General features: G+C 42.7%; 1 protein-coding gene across 3 annotated transcripts in view; it reads right to left on the reverse strand.

The window, feature by feature from the left end:
* Nucleotides 1–364: 364 nt before the first annotated feature.
* The window catches only part of CD4H9orf153 (chromosome D4 C9orf153 homolog), a 29,047-nt gene continuing 7,604 nt past the window's right edge, over nucleotides 365–21,807 (reverse strand). For 2 of the 3 annotated variants that reach the window (XM_045467805.1, XM_045467807.1), the window contains exons 3-5: nucleotides 5,800–5,891; nucleotides 3,836–4,331; nucleotides 365–613 (exon numbers count right to left, since the gene is read on the reverse strand). In XM_045467805.1, coding sequence (XP_045323761.1) covers nucleotides 390–613; nucleotides 3,836–4,331; nucleotides 5,800–5,865 — 786 coding nt within the window. In that variant the 5' untranslated portion in view covers nucleotides 5,866–5,891 and the 3' untranslated portion in view covers nucleotides 365–389. Of the gene's footprint in view, nucleotides 614–3,835; nucleotides 4,332–5,799; nucleotides 5,892–14,053; nucleotides 14,220–21,807 lie in introns of all 3 variants that reach the window. The other variant, XM_045467806.1, reaches the window with a different exon arrangement.

Genomic DNA, 21,807 nt, shown 5'->3' on the forward strand with positions numbered 1-21,807 from the left:
TATCCTCAGGGGTTAATTCTTCCATTTGTTAAATTTACCAACTAGTTTTATGATAATATACTTCTTCGTGTGCTTACTTTTTAAAGAGGTATTCTCACTTGGTAGTTCTTCTTCCTTGGTATCCTTACCTTTCACATGATCCAGATTTTCCTCAGCCTTGGTCCAGATGGGTTTCACAAGTCCAAACCTGGTCTTACCCAAGCAGATCAATTCGAATTTTTTTTCTCCGTATTAATGGCTTGATTTTGGACCTTCCATGAATATTGTATGGATCCAGTTCTTATGTTCCATGGCTCCTCCCCTCTGCTTCTTTGCTTTTCACGTATAAGTTCAATGCTGTCAAAAGCAAAATCTACATCCAAGATATTTTAATAAGCTACGTGTTTTATTTAAGAGGAAGTTGTACTTTTTGGATAATCAACCTGAGGATAAATGACTAAAGACCTATAAACCAGAGGGGGGGAAATAACACCAGGCATCTTCTGGCTCTCCACAAATCTCTTCTCACTGTTGTATTTTATGTTTATGAATGAATCTGAAGTACCGTGCTTGTACTTCACGATCCCCTTGTAATACCTCCACTCCAGATCCCTTAGATCCATGAATTGTTTTTCTGCAAAGAATCACATTTTCAAAGAATTACATGATGGAGTGACTTAACCTTCAGTTACCCAGAGATGCTTCATGGACAGAATGAAACTTAGATGAACTGGAGTCTCCTTCTCCCTTCTGGTGGAAAGCTGTTTCTAGAGCTTTATAAACTAAAAGGTCACCTAAAGTGTTCATCTGATCTAGAGCTTTCCTCCAAATAGGAAATTGGGTGGGTCTGGCTAACTGGGCCGGAGTGGATGCTGCAGGGCCATAGCAGGTGGATGGGCTCTCATTTGGTGCTTGGATATTATAATGTACAAATGGAGAGACCTACAGAGCACTGAGGTCAACAGGGAGGATCCTAATGAGGGCTTAATACAGGGACAAAGATTGGTTAGAAGTACATAGATTGCTAGTGTCATTTCTTCCAAGATGTTGGCTTAAGCCCTGGGTATAAAATGGCAGTGGCTTAGCTAGAATTTGACTGTTTCCCCTAATTTTTCAGGACCTACTAATTTGGGGTATCACTAGTGGTTACAATCCCTTCAAGAAGGGATCTTTTAAATGTTTATTTGATTTTTGAGGGAGAGACAGAGAACATGAGAGAGGAGGGACAGAGAGCGAGGGAGAGAGAATCCTAAGCAGGCTCTGTGCTGTCAGCGCAGAGCCCGATGTGGGGTTTGAACTCATGAACCATGAGATCATGACCTAAGCTGAAATCAAGAGTCTGACACTTAACTGACTGAGCCACCCAGGTGCCCCAAGAACAGATCTTTTAATGACTAAATAAATTGTAAACCACCACCACCCTTCAAAAGAGGAAAAAAAAAAAAAAAAAAAGCAAGGCCCAAGGCAGAGATTTGAGTGTAAAGCCAGAGACCAAAGAGCCAAGATGGTAAACGTAATACAAGGAGAATAACGGTACAGCAAACAAGCAGGAAGTCTGATCTATTTCTCTCTTACTATTGAGTTAATACCTTCCCTAGCGGAATAGATACTGGAGCAGGCTATTGGTGGTGAACACTGGGGGTCAACAGTCCTTCCCTAAGGGCAGTTACCAACTGTCAGGGAGTTTAACAAGATCTTGGCAGGCCTGGCATCGGAAGATCTGGTTATAGAAGGAAGGAAAGGGATATCTGACAAGAGAGAGCCACAGAGTTGATTATTTTGATTACCACAGAGCTTTATGTTGTGATCCGTGGTAGATACTGTAGGTTGGTTCACTCCATACCCATTGCGGTCCTCTTCTGCCTTCCTCTGACTATACAGGGTGAAAAGCTAAGATCTCTAGTCACCACCCAGCAGTAAGGGGTGGCTATTGGATGCAATTCTGACCAATGAGATGTAGGGAGAAGTTACCGGAGGAGGGGTGTTTGAGGAAGTTTTGCTTCTCTATTAAAAGAGAACAGAAGTAGCCAATATGGTCCTTTGTCTTAGCCCCTTTTCCTGCCTGGAATGTGGCCATAGTACCTGGAGGTGAAGGAGACCTCTTTTGTCCGTGAAGACAAAAGCCACACACGAAAAGGTGGTGGAGCCTGGGTCCTTGACAATATAAAAAAGCATTGTCCCAACACTGTCTGCCTGCCTCCAGACTTCTATGTGTACAAGAAAAATAATCTTCATTTGCTTTCTCTGTCGAACACATTCTTAACCTACATGGTCCCACATAATTTAGCCTGAGCAAGAGTAACTGATGTGATAGAAGAAGAAAATGGCAGCACTCCCTCTCTTTTCCTCCCCCAGTGCTTGATGCTAGTAAGGATATGTTCTATAACATTCTTTGGTATACCAGGAGTCCTAAAGTTCTCCTGGGCTGAGAATACTTTAGAAACTGGCTGGCTGATAAAATAATAGTAATGCTGGGGAATATAGGATTGTAAAAGATGAATTGTTACAATACCAATTAAACCTAAGAAATTACTGGGTATTCTTCATATGGATGCCTACCTGGCTTCATGCATGTTCCTTGAACAGACAGGATGGGATGTGTGCCTGAAATCCTACCTAAGGAATTGAGGAATGACCTGAGGAAACGAGGTCATGAAGACAGAGAAGAAACTCTAACACAGAGTCTGGAAGGTCACACGAGAGACCTCGAGAAGTTAGGTAGCCAGGGAAGGGAGGACAATTTGTCTCCTGTGGGTGTGGCAAAACCACAAACATCCTATGAAGCATCCAAAGCCTTCAGTACTTTTCAATAAGCTCTGGCAGTATCTACTGATTACCAATACTTTCCATGACTTTTCCTCTCTGGTCCAAGGCTTGACCTTATGCACTTCTGTGGATTATCTAGGCCATTCCTATAATTGCCCCGATTTCTACTTCTGCCTGGGCTCCAGAACACACAAAGCGTGACTCTACCGAAGGAATCTGAAACCTGCATTAGACTCTGTCAGGACATCAGTGTGGGGAGTTATGGCAAAGACTGTTGCAGTATCTTGGACCAGATACGAGCAAATTAATCAATCTGTGCCTTTAAGTTTGCTCCTCTGTCTCTCCCACGACTTTTAATATAAAAATGGTGTTGTCAAAATATTTGCGGTGCAAATGGTTTCTCTTGAGTCAAGAACCTACTTCAGAAAGGTTCAAATATTTTATATCGTTGATTTAATCTATCGTTTTTTTACAGCTACACAGACTCACAAATTATTACCTCCCTCAAATTAAGGAAAACGGAGACCTTATAAGACACTCCCTTCTCATTAAAACTCGCCACCATACATTTCCAACTTTCTCTGAATAATCTTTGGTCTTTTATGAATACCTCCCTATTAAAGAATCAGAAATGAAGGGAGGAGTTTCCTCTTGTTAATGTAACAGCAAAGAAGAGGTAAAGGTTCATGAAAAAGTATCTAAAAAAGCTCTCAGTTGCATTAAAGCCAAGATGCTTGAGAAAAAGAAGCCATCTTCCAGTAAATAATTGGCTAAGTTCACGTAACAAGAAAAAATAGTTATGAGTGCTTTAGAGGCCAAGCTTAACCTGCTCGTGTTGTAAAGGTGAGTGTAAGGACCGCATCTATACTCCTTTTTGAGACTGGACCTGAGATTTGACCCTGGAATGTTCGAGTCTCTGTTCTCTACCTCACGTTGGCGCTGTAGGCGGCAAGCACATCAGTCGTGGGCACCGTGACTGCCAGATTCCCGGGGGTCACTATTTGACTATTTTGGCTCTGGCAACCTAAGTCAAAATTGCAGTCAGATTTCCACGAATTTCATCTCACACATCCTCATCCGTGTAGATTACCTGGATCAACTAAGAAGTACTTAGCAATTTTGTGCTCAAAGGTGAAATTTTCTGGCGTGATCCTGGAAATGCCCAGCCCGTGTAATATGTTAATTCTCTGAGTCTTCTGCGTGGGGAACAGTGACGAGGAGCTGGAGTGATCGATGAGAATCTCATGAGGAAAAGTGTGTGCAGGGGGAGGAATCCCACTCCGCAAGAGCCTCTGTTGGGATCTGGAGAGTCCCTTCCCCGGAGAGGTTGAGCTGGTCAACAAGCTTCGGTACAGCAGTTCGGTCATCGATTCTGGTTGCTCCTTTTCTTTTCTAACCACCTTGCACGTGAAAATGGGCCGGGGGTCTTCATCCCTCACATCAGCTCCACTGGTGAATGACATGGCATTGAGGTTTTGACTAAGCATTTCCTGTGCCTCACTAGGTGAAATACCGTGAGTTTTTCGGAGACTCGATTTCTTGCTCTCCTTATTAAAATTCTCAAGAAATGCATAAAATTCCGGCAGCTGTAGGACAAAGAGTGGGAAGTCATGAGATTAGTGAAAATGTAATTGTCTGGTGGACCCATAAACCCTAGAATAGAGAGGATAACAAACAACCATGAAAACAGAAGCATTGGAGCGCCTGGGTGGCTCTTGGTTTCGGCTCAAGTCATCACCTCACGGTTCGTGAGATCAAGCCCCGAGTTGGGTGCTCCGCTGACAGTGTGGAGCGGAACCTGCTTGGGTTTCTCTCTCTCTCCTCTCTCTGCCCTTCCCACCTCTCAAAATAAAGAAATAAACAAAAATAAAACAAAACAGGAGCATCTAGCTTAGGGAAGATATGTCTGCCTCACTGACCCGAGTTAATAATGAATGACAATGTGGAACCGGGACCAAAGGGTCAAATCTCTCAGTCATTCCCAGAAAGACATATTTAAAAAGAAAATTTTTTTAATGTGTATTTTATTTTTGAGAGAGAGAGAGTGTGAGCAGGAGAGGAGCGGAGAGAGAGGGAAACATGGAATCTGAAGCAGGTTCCAGGCTCTGAGCTGTCAGCACAGAGCCTGACGCGGGGCTCGAACCCACGAACTGTGAGATCATGACCTGAGCTGAAGTCGGATGCTTAACTGACTGAGCCACCTAGGCGCCCCACCAGAAAGACATATTATTAAGAACATGTCACTGAAACCCTCCATTATGAAAGGAGCCCATCAAACTTAGACTCTAAACTCTATAAGATTTTTCCACTGTGAAATTCAGTGAGCTGCAATGGAGAGAAAGAGCTGTGGGGGGTTGCAGCCTTCGTTTTGAGGAAGGCTACATTTCTCTTAAGGAAGAAAGAGAGCCAGATAGTATGGATATCAAAGCTTCATCCTGGTGTCCGAAGGGCTCAGAATGTTCTGGAATGCAGTGCAAAGGAAACTATAAAAGTCCTAATTCACGGAGATATTTTACCAAAGCAAATAGTTACATCTGTGGGGTGTTTGGCAGTAGTTGTTGGCAAAGACAAAAATATTCCTCAGAGTACCTTTCTTATTTAAAATCCTGTATTGGAGGAATAAAAAGTCATTTTCCAGAGCATCTTGCCTCTTCATTCCATTATCCCTAAGAAGCTTCTTAGGCCACTCAGCTGGAAGGCCAAAAAGGCCAAAGTGAGAGCCCAAATTTGGATCAGTCTGCCCAATGCAGGGCTCCCCTTCGGTCCTAGGCACTTTTGTGCAACAGCAACAAATACAGAGCGGGCTAAGGTGGGTGAATGGCATTTTCAGTTGGTTGCCATTATCACGAAGACAACTTAGCTCTCACACTGGCCCGCCCACGGAAGTGTTGCCTTTCACTGGGACAAAAGAGCGTAAGTCAGTGAAGAGGAATGTCTGTATTCCCTGTGGCCCCCAGGCTTGTCACCGGTATTCAGTAGCTCCACATTTTCCCCCCCACAATGTTTGAATGTAAAGTTTCCCGTGTAGATTATGACAGAATTGTAAGCACGTACTGAACACCTGGGAGGCTTGTCCGCCGTCTCATCTTCAGTTGGATCGGTGGCTCCGGTGAGGAGCATTGTGCTGGGATTTTGTTCCCAACTTCCTGACAAAGCAATAGAAGAGAAGACAAAGTGAAAGATGAAACACCCAGCAAAGTATACTGGCAGGGGTAACACCTTTACAATCTCTAAAACTTCATAAGTGGGGCCCTTTTGGTTTTTTTTCATGCAAGTTAGTTCACATGCAGTGTAGTCTTGGTTTCAGGAGTAGAACACAGTGATTCATCTCTTACGTAGGATGACACCCAACGCCCATTCCTTAAAAGTGGCCTCCTTAATGCCCGTCACCCATCAGCCCATCCCCCCACCCACTTCCCCTCCAGCAACCCTAAGTTTGTCCTCTGTATTTGAGAGTCTCTTATGGTTACTTTTTAAATTTTATACCATTTTAAGTTTTCTTCTTCCTCTAGGACTATCAAATTACTCACATGCCCATCAAATGTTTTCTCTGAAACACCTCAAATTCTTACATGACATATATCCCCAGGCATTTCATACTAATTCAAAGAATCCTATATGGGTGGTTTAAGATTTTTGTCTGACATATTTGAACAACTTTCAGTTTATCCAAAGAAAAACTCACTTATTTGTTACTCAGGAAAAGTACTTTTTATTCAAGAGGAAAAGGCCAATGATGATAATAATGATAATAAAATAACAATAACAATGAACATTTTGAAATAATTCGCTTTGAGCCAGATATGCCAGTATGCATTTTACAGATGGACTTGCGTTTAATCCCTTTGTGAGGGATTAAATGGCCACAGATGGGTGCCCAGCTGACTCAGTCAGTAGAGTGTGTGACTCTTGATCTCAGGGTTGAGTTTGGGCCCCAGGGTGAGTATAGAGGTCGCTCAAAAATAAATTCTTAAAACAAAGAAAGAAAGAAATAGCACAGAATCTTTACAGTTGGTCTCATCAGTAAGTGGCAGTCTAGCCTGCTCCCACATTTGGCCGTGGGCTGGCCTTACGCTTGTGTTTGACCAACACCATGAGGGCTTGTCTTTGACCGACAGCATGCGGTGTAAGTGGCCTTGTGTGAATGCCAGAGCCTAGGCCTTGAGCTTTGGAGCTCTGCTTCACACTCTTGGGATTCCGAGCCACCATGCAAAAACCAACCACTAGACATGTAAGTGAGACCATCTGGAATCACCCAGCCCCATTCGAGCCTCCAGATGGCTACAGCTGCATGAGTGACTCCAAATGATCCCAAATGAAGAACAACAGCCACGCAGCTGAGCTGGCCAACTCCAAAATTATGGCAAATAATGAATTACAGGGGCACCTGGGCGGCTCAGTCGGTGAAGACCTGACTCTTGGTTTCTTCTCAGGTCATGATCTCACGGTTCTTGAGTTCAAGCCCCATGTCAGGCTCTGTGCTGACAGCACAGAGCCTACTTGGGATTCTCTCTCTCCCTCTCTCTCTCTGTCCCTCCCCTACTTGTGCTCTCTCTCTCTCTCTCAAGATAAATAAACATTAAAATTTTTTAAAAAATGAATTATAGGGGCTCCTGGGTGGCACAGTCGGTTAAGCATCCGACTTCAGCTCAGGTCATGATCTCACAGTCTGTGAGTTCGAGCCCCGCATCGGGCTCTGTGCTGACAGCTCAGAGCATGGAGCCTGCTTCAGAATCTGTGTCTCCCTCTCTCTCTCTGCCCCTCCCCTGCTCATGCTCTGTCTCTGTCTCAAAAATAAATAAAAACATTTAAAAGAATTTAAAAATGACTTATAGTCATTTCAAGACACTAAGGTTTGAGCGGACTGTTACACAGCAATAAATACTAGATAAACCCCACAATCTTCACATTCTTGATTTAATTTATTCCAGTGAAACCTCTGTTGGAGATCAGGGAATGTAGGAGGGAAAATACCTTCCTGGGAACCACTGTATCCTGACTAGTAGCTGCAGTAACTGGGATGAGAATCAGAGAAGAACCAAAAGTGTTTGGGACGAAGCAACAACAATTAGGTTCTTCCTCTGTTCCCGGCAAAGCAGGAAAACCCAGAATGGGGGCACCTGGTGGTTCAGTTGGTTGAGCATCGACTTCTGCTCAGATCATGATCTCGTGGTTCATGAGGTCGAGCCCCACATCAGGCTTGCGGCTGTCAGCACAGAGCCTGCTTCAGATCCTCTGTCCCCCCGCCCCGCCCCTCCCCTGCTTATGCACGCGCTCTCTCTCTCAAAAGTAAACATTAAAAAAAGCAAAAGAAAGAAAAATCCAGAATAAATAGAAAGAGATGCAAACACGTATATGTACGATACATATACATATATCCAAATATATTACAGTCACTAGTGAGTACACTATGTCAATATCTATGACCAAAAAAAGACAATATAATGCAGCATGATGACCCCCTTTCCTACATTTGCATGGTGGCTTCATAAACATGTCTATCACCACCAGTTAAAATAAGACTTGATTGTACTTTTGTTAGTTCTTGCAAAGGAAAATATTTCTCTAGCTTCCTTCATCTAAAACCTCTTAGCGTCTCCCAGGCAGCCACCTGTCTTCTGGTGGTGCCACCCACCGGGAGAGGACTGCCTTTTCCCATGACTGGTGGACAATAAGTTTTTCTCCCTTCTCCTCCCCTTAAAGAAGGCTTGGCTCGAGCCCCAACTACACGCACACGCTGAACTTTAATCCGAATTGCTGATGCAGACAAATGATTTCCGACATCAGTGGCCCGTCTTGCAACCCTTCATACATATATTCAAAGCAATATCTGAGAAATCTGTACTCATTTCATTACCGTGAGATTGACAATAGGGAATGGGACACAAGACAGGTTAGATTCTTGCTGTGTCTCTTTGCAGAATTACTATTGAGGACACCTCCTTCATGTTGAATGCTATTAACAGATCATTAGCTCAAAGATGCTTTTTAAACATTTATTTGTTTTTAATTTTTTTTAACGTTTATTTATTTTTTGAAGGAGAGAGAGACAGAGTGTGAGTGGGGGAGGGGCAGAGAGAGAGGGAGACACAGAATCCAAAACAGACTCCAGGGGACGCCTGGGTGGCGCAGTCGGTTAAGCATCTGACTTCAGCCAGGTCACGATCTCGCGGTCCGTGAGTTCGAGCCCCGCGTCAGGCTCTGGGCTGATGGCTCGGAGCCTGGAGCCTGTTTCCGATTCTGTGTCTCCCTCTCTCTCTGCCCCTCCCCCCGTTCATGCTCTGTCTCTCTCTGTCCCAAAAATAAATAAACGTTGAAAAAAAAAAAAATTCAAAACAGACTCCAGGCTCCAAGCTGTCAGCACAGAGCCCCACACGGGGCTCGAACCCACAAGCCGCGAGATCATGACCTGAGCCGAAGTTGGACGCCCAACCGACTGAGCCACCCAGGCACCCCTCAAAGATGCTTTTATCCATTCTGATGCTGACTTCACTAACATACTTCTCACTTTGGGCTATTCCCCATTGACTAAACCTTAGAGTAGCCCTTTATTTTATTTTATTTTATTTTATTTTATTTTTAATTTTTTTAATGTTTTTATTTATTTTTGAGACAGAAACAGAGCATGAGCAGGGGAGGGGCAGAGAGAGAGGGAGACACAGATACTGAAGCAGGCTTCAGGCTCTGAGCTGTCAGCACAGAGCCTGACACGGGGCTCGAACTCACAGACTGTGAGATCATGACCTGAGCTGAAGTTGGATGCTTAACTGACTGAGCCCCACGGGCACCCCCAAAATTGCATTCTTGAAGGCAATACTGACTTCTTAATCAATTCTAATGTTGTTTTTACAGTCCTCATTTTTATCCATCTCAACTCTTTACCCCTTTGTTTTGAAACTGATTCTTAAAAACTATCTTACCTATTCTTCAAATTCATTGCAATGACTCTAATAAGAAGCCTGATTAACTTCTGGGGTGTGTGCCTGGCTCAGTTGGTTAAGCATCTGACCTGTGATTTCAGCTCAGGTCATGATTTCATGGTTCATGGGTTCGAGCGCCACATCAGACTCTGTGCTGATGGCACGGACCCTGCTTGGGATCCTCTCTCTCCCTCTCTCTCTCTGCCCCTCCCCTGACCATGCTGTCCGCCTCTCTCTCTCTCTCTCTCTCTCTCTCTCTCTCTCAAAATAAACTTTAAGAAGACTGATTGACTTCAAACTGAACTATTCTAGCTCATTTCTTAGCCCTTATGTTATTGTTGTTGTTATTTTTGTAATCTATCCTAAGTCACCTGTTTATCCAACCATTCATTAGTCCTTTTTTTTTTTAATTTGCTTCTTTACTACTCACTTTTAGGATAAGATTTATATCTTCCCGATCAGACTTGCAAAACTAACCACAATCTGCTTCTAACACTTTCCCATGATCTAAAAATCATATTTCTATGCCACCGCAAGGCTATAACGTCTTCTCCATTTCAGCCAGCTGGCCCAATTCATTTTTTTCTGAAACAATCTCCTGTGCTTCTGTGCATCCTTGCTTGAGTCTGTGCTTACTCTGACTTCTCATTTAATCAGCCAGGATGTCAATCCAGCATTCCTTCTCTTTTATATAAATCTAAATAAAAATTTATAGATAATAGAGTTAAAGATGAAATTCAAAGAAGTGCAATGTTGGGTAGCTATTGTGGCAAACAAAAGTAAAATGTAAATAGGAAAAAAAAAAGTTAAAAATTCTTTTTGGAAGACTAGTATAATCAATTGATTTTTATAAGGTGGGCAAGACAATTCAGTGGAAGAAGAGTAGTCTTCTGTTTTTTTTGTTTTTTTGTTTTGTTTTTTGAGAGAGAGCGAGAGAGCAAGCATGAATGGGGGAGAGGCAGCAGGAGAGGGAAAGAGAATTGTAAGCAGGCTCCGTGCTGTCAGCAAGGAGCCAGATGAGGGGCTGGATCTCATGAACTGTGAGATCATGGCTTGAGCTGAAATCAAGAGTCAGACGCTTACCTGCTAAGGCACCTGGGTGCCCCAAGAATAGTCTTTTCAATAAATGGTAGAGAGACAATTGGATATCTAGAGGCAGAAGAATGAAGTTGGACTCTACCTCAATCCATACAATGAAATTGACATAAAATGGATCACAGACCTGAACGTAGGGGGTAAAACTATAAAACCCCCGTAAGAACATAAGAGTAAACTTTCATGATCGTAGGTTAGGCAATGGTTTCTTCGATACAACACCAAAAGCTTAAGCATAAGGATAATAAAGTAGATAAATTGGAACTTCATCAGTTAAAACTTCTGTGTAAATAAATAAATAAATAAATATTCTGTGTTTCCAAAGACACCCTAAAGGAAGGGGAAACACAACTCACAGAATGGGAGAAAAAAATTGTAAATCATATATCTGACAAGTGACTTGTGTCCAGGAACACAAGGACGCTTACAACACAACAATACAAAGACAGATACGGTAACTTGATTTAAAAATGGGCAAGGGGTCACCTGGGTGGCTCAGTCGGTTGAGCATTTGACTCTTGGTTTCGGCTCAGGTCATGATCTCAGTTTGTGGGTTCAAGGCCCGCATCGGGCTCTGTGTTGCCAGCGCAGAGCCTGTTTGAGATTCTCTCTCTCTCTCTCTCTCTCTCTCGGTCTCTCTGTCTCTCTCCTCTCTCTGTCCCCCCCCCCCCCCCCCGACTTGCACTGTCTCTCTCTCAAAATATATAAAAAAACTTAAAAAAAAATAAAAACAGGCAAGAGGGGTGGCTGCGTGGCTACAAACACATGACTGATAAACACATGAGGTACACAACATCATGAAATATCAGGAAAATGCAAATTTAAACCACAATAAGATATCTTTCATTCCCACTAGGATGGCTGTAATAAAAACAGATAATAGCAAGTGTTGACAAGGATTCAGAGAAATTAGAACCATCAAACGTTGTTGGTGGAAATAAAATATGGTGCAGTCATTTCGAAAATCAGTTTGGCTGTTCCTCAAAATGTTAAACACAGGGGCGCCTGGGTGGTGCAGTCGGTTAAGCATCCGACTTCAGCCAGGTCACGATCTCGCGGTCCGTGAGTTCGAGCCCCGCGTCAGGCTCTGGGTTGATGGCTCAGAGCCTGGAGCCTGTTTCCGATTCTGTGTCTCCGTCTCTCTCCGACCCTCCCCTGTTCATGCTCTGTCTCTCTCTGTCCCAAAAATAAATAAACATTGAAAAAAATTTTTTTAAAAAAATGTTAAACACAGAGCAGCCATATGATCCAGGAGTTTTATTCCTAGGTATGTATCCAAGAGAAATAAAAACACAGTCCACACAAAAACTTATATAGGAGTATTCACAGTGGCATTACTCATAATAGTCCAAAAGCCCATCATGTAATGAATGGATAAACAAAATGTGGTATTTCCATACAATAGAATACTATTCAGCTATAACCAGGAATGAAGTTCTGATACCTGCTACAACATGATAACCCTTGAAAAAATTACGCAAAGGCCACATATTGGATGAGTGCATTCATATGAAATGAACAAAATAGGCACTCCATGTAGACGGGAAGTAGATTAGTAGAAAGTAGCCTAAGCCTGGGGGGCATGCAGGAACGGGGAGGGACTGCTAGTCAATACAGGGTTTCTTTTTGGGGTGATAAAAGTACTCTGAAACTAATTGTGTGATGGTTGCACAACTCTCTGAATATACTTAAAATTATTGAACTGTGCACTTGGGAAGAATTTAATGGTATGTGAACTGTTTATCAGTAAAACTATTAAAAATGACTTGGAGAGAAAGTGATAGATCTGAAAGATAGACAATGGAGATACAAAATATTTAACTGGATACCTCAAAGGGAAAAGCCCAACATCATGGAATAGAAAAATATTCATGGGGGGCGTGGATGGCTCAGTCGGTTAAGTGTCCGACTTCAGTTCAGGTCATGAGCTCACAGTTCGTGAGTTCGAGCCCAGTGTGAGCCTCTGTGCTGACAGCTCGGAGCCGGGAGCCTGCTTCACGTTCTGTGTCTCCCTCACTCTCTGCCCCGCCCCTGCTCACGCTGTCTCTCTCACTCTCAAAAATGAATAATTGTTAAAAAAAATTTTTTTTTAATTCAGGAAGATTTTCCTAAAATAAATAAACTCAAAAAAAAAAAAAAAGATTTTCCTGGAATTGAAGATTTGAATCCACATCTTAAAATATCAGAATGGCTAGCACTAAGACATGTTCTGGTAAAGTAATTGAATTTCAGGAAAAAAAAGAAGTCTGAGTTTTTCTAATTTTTATTTACTTATTTTGGAGAGAGAGAGAGCAAGAGTGAGTGGGTTTGAGGCAGAGAGAAAGAGGGAGAGAGAGAATTCCAAGGAGGCTCTGTACTGTTAGCACAGAGCCCAATGCAGGGCTTGAACCCACAAACTGTGAGATCATGACCTGAGCCAAAATCAAGAGTCAGAAGCCCAACTGACTCTTGGGCTTCCCAAGCTTTCTTTTTAGTGTTTATTTATTTTTGAGAGAGAGAGCAAGAGAGTGCACACACAAGCAGGGAAGGGGCAGAGAGAGACGGGGACACAGTATCTGAAGTGGGCTCTGTGCTGAGAGCAGAGAGCCTAATGTGGGGCTTGAACTCACGATCCGTGAGATGATGACCTCAGCCGAAGTCGGACACTTAAACGACTGAGCCATCCAGGCACCCCCAAGAAGTCTAGTTTTATCCATAGCAACAGTCAGACAAAAAGACAAAAAGTGAAACAAAGTTTGAGCCAAGGATCTTTCCAGTTATCCAAGTTGTATTCAAAAGAGTAAAACCTCAAGAGAAAGTTTTTGATCTTTCAAGAACTCAGGGAATACTGTTCCCATGAGTCCTTCTTGAGAGAACTACCAGTGGTTGGAATTCAGGCAGCCAAAGGATGAATGGACTTCAGAAGTAAAGAGTCTGTCAGCAGCAGGACAACCTTTCTTGTAAGGGAGAACTACAAATGCATCTACTCTCTGAACTTGAATTCCCACTCATAAGTATTATATATTCTTACATTTGGAAAAATATATACATTTGCATAGATAGCAGTGAAACATGACCGAGGTTATTCACTGCAACACTGCTCATAACAGTTACAGGATGAAAACAACTTGAGGGCCCTAGGGGAATGAAGACTCCAGAAAGCTCAATGTCCGTCCCAAGTGTAAAGGATAAGTTGGGCTTTTTCACATGATAGAACAATCTTCAAAGGAGTCTATATTTGATGTTACGATGTATATAACACTCAACTATGAGCAAGCTTAATCTACAAGGTTAGGAGTCAGGATAGTTTTTACCTTGGGAGGGGTCAGTGCTGGAACATGAGACTCCCACAGCTCTGGTAACATTTTGTTGACTTGATCTGAATGCTACTTGTGTTTAACTTCTAGAAATTCATTGAGCTTCATCTTTATAATCTGTGCACATTTTCATATGTATATTCGACATCAAGGGAAACCTTACCTAAGGGGGAGAAGAATGGTTTCCAGGAAAAAGGGAAGAAAGCCAAGAAAAATCCATTCACGCTGTTTTTGGGCAACCAGTGGGGCTGGATACAACTGTCAATATTGAATGATTAATGATAGTGGAAAGGATCCAGTATGATAAATAGATGTCACCAAGTAGGAGAAAAACACATTGGAGGAGAAGCATAAAACAAGCAAAATCTAGGTTAAGGATATTCTATGGTGAAACATGAGGGATCATGGTTGATAACCAACCATTGGCTGTGTAACTGCTTCATTGAAATTCATTATATTCTACTTTTTTTGCAATTTTTAAATTATATTATTTCCACTTTTTTGCAATTCTATTTTTGTTTGCAACTTGTCACAATAAATAATTAATTTTTTAATGTTTATTTATTTATTTTGAGATAGAGAGATAAGAGTGAGAAGGGGAGGGGCAGAGAGAGAGAGAGAGAGAGAGAGAGAATGGGAGACAGAATCCCATGCAGGCTCTGCACCATTAGCAAGGAGCCCAATGCGGGTCATGACCTGAGCCGAAATCAATAGTTGGATTCTTAATCAACTGAGCCACCCAGATGCCCCACAATAAATAATTTTTCTTTTTTTCTTATATTTTTTAAGATTGTATTTTTAAGTAATCTCTACACCGAGCGTGAGGCTTCGCCTTACAACCTCAAGATCAAGAGTCGTGTGCTCCAATGGCGGAGTCAGCCAGGTGCCCCTGTCATAATAAATGATTTTTAAAACAGTTTATGGAAGAAGTATTACTCAAGGAAACAAGACAGTTTTATAATCAAAATTCTCCATGTTCTGAGTAATGTATAGAATTGCCGAATCACTACATGTATACTTGACATTAATAGCACACTGCATGATAACTGTCCTGGGATTAAAAAGCTTAATAAAGGGGCGCCTGGGTGGCTCAGTCGGTTGGGCGTCCGACTTCAGCTCAGGTCATGATCTCGCAGTCCGTGAGTTCGAGCCCCGCGTTGGGCTCTGTGCTGACAGCTCAGAGCCTGGAGCCTGTTTTGGATTCTGTGTCTCCCTCTCTCTCTCTGACCCTCCCCCGTTCATGCTCTGTCTCTCTCTGTCTCAAAAATAAATAAACGTTTAAAAAAATTTAAAAAAATAAATAAATAAAAATAAAAAGCTTAATAAAAAAAATCTGTTAAAAAAATTCTTCATGCTCTGAAAGAAAATAAAACACGGGATCTGTGAAAGAGAAGCCTCAAAGAAGGGATAAGACGACAGAATAAAATGAAAAAAAAAAAAAAAAAAAGAACAAAGGCATTAATACTATCAGACGATGATAATTCTAATCCCCTGAAATCACTGTTGCACTATTTGTTAGCTAACTTGGGTGTAAATTTAAAAATTAATTAGTTAATTAATTAAAAAGACCACGGTAATCATAAAACATAGTAAAGAACCAACACATGCATACTTGGTTTTACTAAAGAAGAAAAGAGAACAAAATAATAAACGGTATAATTTTTTCACTTTGCTAAATAAAAGGCCCATAATAATTTATTGTGACTGAAAAAGCATTAAGAATGATAGACATAGAGCCACACATTGTGAAGGAAAATAAGAATCGCAAACGTGTAGAGTGCTTACAACGGGCCAGATGTTGCACCGAGTTCTTTTATACATTAAGTAACTTGATATTCATAAAAATGAGTAGATGCCATTATCATCAGCCCCAGCTTACAAACTGGGAACTGAGACAGAGGTAGGTTAAGAACACAGTTAAGACTCCAGAATGGCAAAAGATAAAAACATGAAAATTATTTCATGTCGATGAGCTTTTGGGAAAAAGGCAAGCTTACAGAACATTTGGGGGGAATACAACCTTCTTGGCAATCTGGCAATATCCATTAACATTCAAAATGTTCCTTTTCTTTTACTGTTTATTTAAAAAAATTTTTTTTTCAACGTTTATTTCTTTTTGGGACAGAGAGAGACAGAGCATGAACGGGGGAGGGGCAGAGAGAGAGGGAGACACAGAATCGGAAACAGGCTCCAGGCTCTGAGCCATCAGCCCAGAGCCTGACGCGGGGCTCGAACTCACGGACCGCGAGATCGTGACCTGGCTGAAGTCGGACGCTCAAACGACTGCGCCACCCAGGCACCCCGACTGTTTATTTTTAAGAGAGAGAGAGAGAGAGAGAGAGAGACAGAGACAGAGCGTGAGCGGGGGAGGGGCAGAGAGAGAGGGAGACACAGAATCCGAAGCAGTCTCCAGGCTCTGAGCCATCAGCCCAGAGCCTGACGCGGGGCTCGAACTCACAAACCGTGAGATCATGCCCTAAGCTGAAGTCAGACGCTTAAGTGACTGAGCCACCCAGGTGCCCCCAAAATGTTCTTTTTTAATGACTCTACAGTTGCATTTCTTGAACGTTTTCCTGTAGAAATTGTTGGCCAAATATATAAATTATGAATCAAGCTAATCATGCAGCATTTTTGTTATAACAAGAAATAAAGAAATTAAGATACTTAGGAATTAAGGTAATGTGCAGAAGAGAAACAGAGGTAAGACAGAGAGACGCAGAGAAGGTCCTGGTGCCATTTGATTTCCTGGTGCCCATCGTTCCTGAAATTGGCACCACAGTGTGCCTCCTGCCTTGTAGTTTTATTTGCCCAAAATTTCCCCTTTGCTCATGATCACTTATATTTGGGTTTCTGCCCTCCGCAACCCAATTCTGATAAATATACTTGATGTAGAAAGAGTTTTTTAATTAATTTTGTAAAGTTTATTTATTTTGAGAGAGAGCATGAGTGTAAGTGGGGGACGGGCAGAGAGAGAAAAAGAGAGAATCCCAAGCAGGTTCCATGTTGCTAGCTCAGAGCCTGAAGTGGGCCTATCATCCCACAGACAGTGAGATCATGACCTGAGCTGATATCAAGAGTCGGATACTTAACTGAGCCACTCAGCAGCCCCAAGAGTTGTTTTAAATCACTAAGAAAAAGATAGGGGCGCCCGGGTGGCTCAGTCAGTCCAGCGTCCGACTTCGGCTCAGGTCACGATCTCCCGATTCGTGAGTTTGAGCCCCGCGTGGGGCTCTGGCAGGCTGTCTGGCTGACAGCTCGGAGCCTGGAGATCTGCCTCAGATTCTGTGTCTCTGTCTCTCTGTTGCTCCTCCCCCCGCCCCAAAAGTAAACAAACATTAAAAAAAATTTTTTTAGGGGCGCCTGGGTGGCTCAGTCAGTTGAGCGTCTGACTTCGGCTCAGGTCACGATCTCATAGTTTGTGGGTTCAAGCCCCCCGTCAGGTTCACTGCTGTCAGTACGGAGCCTGCTTTGGATCCTCTGTCCCCTCTCTCTCTCTGCTCCTTCCCCCTGCTCTCTCTCTCTCTCTCTCTCTCAAAAATAAAGATTTAAATACGTAAATAAATAAATGTATTACCATAGCAGCGCCTGATTGGGTCAGTTGGTGGAGCATGTGACTCTTGATCTTGGGTTGTAAGTTTGAGCCCCACTCTGGGTGTAGACATTACTTAAGAATAAAATTTTAAAAAATGTTTATTTATTTTGAAAGAGAGAGAGAGAGAGAGATTGAGCAGGGGAAAAGCAGAGAGAGAGGGAGACAGAACCCCTACCAGGTTCCACACTATCAGAGCAGAGCCCGTCATGGGGCTCAAACTCGCAGACCATGAGATCATGACCTGAGCCAAAATCAAGAGTCGGTGGCCCAACCGACTGAGCCATCCAGGAGCCCCAAAAATAAAATCTTTAAAATAATAAAACAAAATCTTAAAAAAATTAATTAATTAAGGTATTAGTTGATCATTCACACAAATAAATCTGTTCTTTCCTGCCCAGGAAGTCTGATGGTTCTGTTGTGCCACCAGATGGCGCTCACTGGAAGTTTGTGTCCACTATTTCCTAACATTGTTTCTCTATTTCTCTCTCTCTTTCCTTTCTTCCTTCTTGACTGAATTTTTGGCTGTAAGACAACATTGATCCAACAACAGTTAGTGTTTATAATGTGTCGGGTACTGGGCTAAGCCTTAGGAATACAAAGGGAAATGAAGTGTAAAGGAAAAATTTCTAAAATATTTACAAATAATTCATTGAACACCTGTTATTAACCAGGCACAGCTTAGGCCCTTGGGATACACTGACAAGCAGAACAAACATTTCTGCTCCTGTGAAGTTTACATGCCAGCGAGGGGAGGCACACAGAAAATCATACACATAATAAATGAGTTAATACTCAACACCCAAAAAATAACCCAATGAAGAAATGGGCAGAAGACATGAATAGACACTTTTCCAAAGAAGACATCCAGATGGCTAACAGACACATGAAAAGACGCTCAATATCACTTATCATCAGGGAAATACAAATCAAAACCACAATAAGACACCACCTCACACCTGTCGGAGTGGCTAAAATGAACAACTCAGGCCACAACAGATGTTGGTGAGGATGCCGAGAAAGAGGAACCCTCTTGCACTGTTGGTGGGAATGCAAACGGGGGCAGCCACTGTGGAGAACAGTATGGAGATTCCTCAAAAAGTTAAAAATAGAACTACCCCATGATTCAGCAATTTCACTAAGTATTTATCCAGAGGATACAAAAATACAGATTCGAAAGGGCACATGCACTCTGATCTTTATAGCAGCGCTATCAACGATAGCCAAACTATGGAGACACCCCAAATGTCCATCGACTCATGAATGGATAAAGAAATGGTATATACACCATATATATATACCAAATATATATGTATACGCCATATACACCATATATACATACACCATATATATTCCATTATATGTATATATATATATATATATATATATACATATAATGGAATATTACTCATCCATCAAAAAGAATGAAATCTTGACATTTGCAATGACATGGATTGAGCTAGAGTGTGTTATGCTAAGCGAAATAAGTCAGAGAAAGACAAATGCCATAAAATTTCATTCATATGTGGAATTTAAGAAACAAAACAGTTGAACGTATGGGAAGGGGGAAAAGAGAGAGGGAAACAAACCCTAAGAGACTCTTAGAGACAGAATAAACTGATTTGTTGACAGAGGGCGGTGGGGGGAGATGGGCTAGAGGGGTGATGGGTAGGGGACTCGTTATGATCAACACTGGGTGTTGTATGTAAGTGATGAATCACTGAATTCTACTCCTGAAGCCCATATTGCAGTGTATGTTAACTAGAATTTAAATAAAAATTTGAAAAAAAAAATAAATGAATTAATAAGTTTGAAGTCAGAGTACTATAAAGGAAGTAAAATATAACAGGGACAAGGTGGATTAGGAGTGCTGGGGGGCCAACTGTAACTTTAAATAGAGTGGTTAGGATAGAATTCATTGGGAAGGTGACATCTGAGAAAGGATGCATAGGAAGTGTGAGCCTGGATAATAAATGGGGGGATTCCAGACAGAGACCAGTCAGGGCAAGGGCCAGATTCTTGGCTGACCGGAGACAGAACAGGTTTCAAGAGGACTGGAACAGAGGAAGCGAGGGAAAGAGGGCAGAGAGGAGGGAGGAGGGCCCTGATGCCCTGGGGCCTTGCAGGCAGACATGGAACTTTGGCTTTCCTCAGAGGGAACTGGGGAGCCACTGTAGGCCCTGTGACAGGCTCTGACTTACATTTTTAAAGAAGCACTCTGGCTGCTGTGTGGAGAAACATGTCACTAGAATATGCTCCACAAATGTTAATGGTCATTGTACATTGATTCCACACGTACAAAAATAAAGCCACATATGTATTTCGTGTAGCAGAGAAATAGTTTTGCATATGAAGTAGATATATGAACACAGTTGCCAACTCACAGAGAATCATCTGGAAGGACACGTACCAATTTCAACAGAAGAGAGGTAACAGGAAGGGAATGGAAGGGGAGATTTGCTCCCTCCTATTGATTACTAGTGTACATCTTGTTGGAGATTTTTATACAGCAAGCACGTATTTCTTTTGTAACGTCAAAACAATTCCGTTAGGACATGGCCGACTTCCTGTTTTGAGGAGAAAGGGTTACATATGGAAAGAAAGATAACTTTATGTCTTCTTGTGTCTACAGAGTTACTTATGTGCTCAGTCACGGGGATAGGCCCCCCTGAGGATACTGGGAACAATATTTGAAACCATTCTTACTCTCAAGAATATTTTGGGGGGGCGCCTGGTGGCTCAGTCGGTTAAGCTTCTGACTTCAGCTTGGGTCATGATCCCACGGTTTGTGAGTTCGAGCCCCGCCTCGCGCTCTGTGCTGACAGCTCAGAGCCTGGAACCTGCTTCAGGTTCTGTGTCTCCCTCTCTCTCTGCCCCTCCCCTGTTGATGCTCTATCTCTCAAAAATAAATAAACATTAAAAAACATTTTTTTAATTAAAAAAAGAATACTTTTTGATATACAAAACTGGTCCCCGGAGACTTTTCTCTCTCCCTCCTGAATCCAATAGGATGACAATAAAGGAGTTAGTTGTTAAAGTATAAACTTACTACTACAACCAAACACCAAAGAAGACGCTTGAGAGGGGAGCCATGTAGGCGTCGTACAGAGGGAAGGTTTGGCTTTGCAAACATCCGCTCTCCAACACACGTACCTCACAGGGGAAAATGTGTGCAGGTGAGATCAGGGTGGTGGGAGCCATTAGGTGTTCTGCGTCCCCATGAGAGTGCCCGCTCAGGCCTCCTCATGGGGATATGCTTTCCTGCTGTCTGGGCTCACTAACCCTCAACCCCGTAGATGCCACACCATGCTGCAGCAGCCTGACAAGGTTATAAAAACCACCTTCCGCAAGCTCTTCCCCCGAATCTACCATTTGAGCTCCAGGTTTGCTCTCTTGGAGGCGTCCAGCCCCATTTCCCTACATCATCCTTAGGCTTTGTAATAATAATCAGTCCTCGGGGCTCCTGGGTGGCCCGGTCGGTTGGGCATCCGACTTCAGCTCCGGTCATGATCTCACAGTCTGTGAGTTCGAGCCCCGCGTCGGGCTCTGTGCTGACAGCTCGGAGCCTGGAGCCTGGCTTCCGATTCTGTGTCTCTCTCTCTCTCTGCCCCTCCCCCGTTCATGCTCTGTCTCTGTCTCAAAAGTAAACATTAAAATAAATTAAAAAAAAAAAAAATCAGTCCTCCCACCACACGTCCTGCATTGTAACTACCGTCTCGTAGCAACTTCACGCTTTAAAATCTCTGAAAAGTGGGGTACGTTTTACAACCAGTGGGGGTCTCACGGTTGATGTTGGCCCAGTGGCCGTCAACAACACTATCTTCATGGCCTGTACTCGCATGAAACTGGACATGGCCGTTGGTGTTGCTCGGTCTGATTTTGTTCAGGGCAACGACGTTGTTGAACGCCTGTTGTTCATTCACCTTAATCATATGCAATATGGTAGCACAGGCTGTGTTGAATCGATGTTTGCAGTGTTTTTCTCAGTCTGCGCTATCCAGGATGGTGGCCACTGGCTAGGCGTGGCCACTGAGCCCTTGATTTGTGACTAGTCCAAACGGAGACGTGCGGTAGTAAGAAAAAAGAATCAAGATATGTCACTAAGGATTGGCATGCTGGTTATCTGCTGAAAACACACTACTTCAGACACACTGGGTTAAAT

The sequence above is a fragment of the Leopardus geoffroyi genome, chromosome D4 (genome assembly GCF_018350155.1).
Source record: "Leopardus geoffroyi isolate Oge1 chromosome D4, O.geoffroyi_Oge1_pat1.0, whole genome shotgun sequence".
In the NCBI taxonomy this organism is placed as follows: Eukaryota; Metazoa; Chordata; class Mammalia; order Carnivora; family Felidae; genus Leopardus; species Leopardus geoffroyi.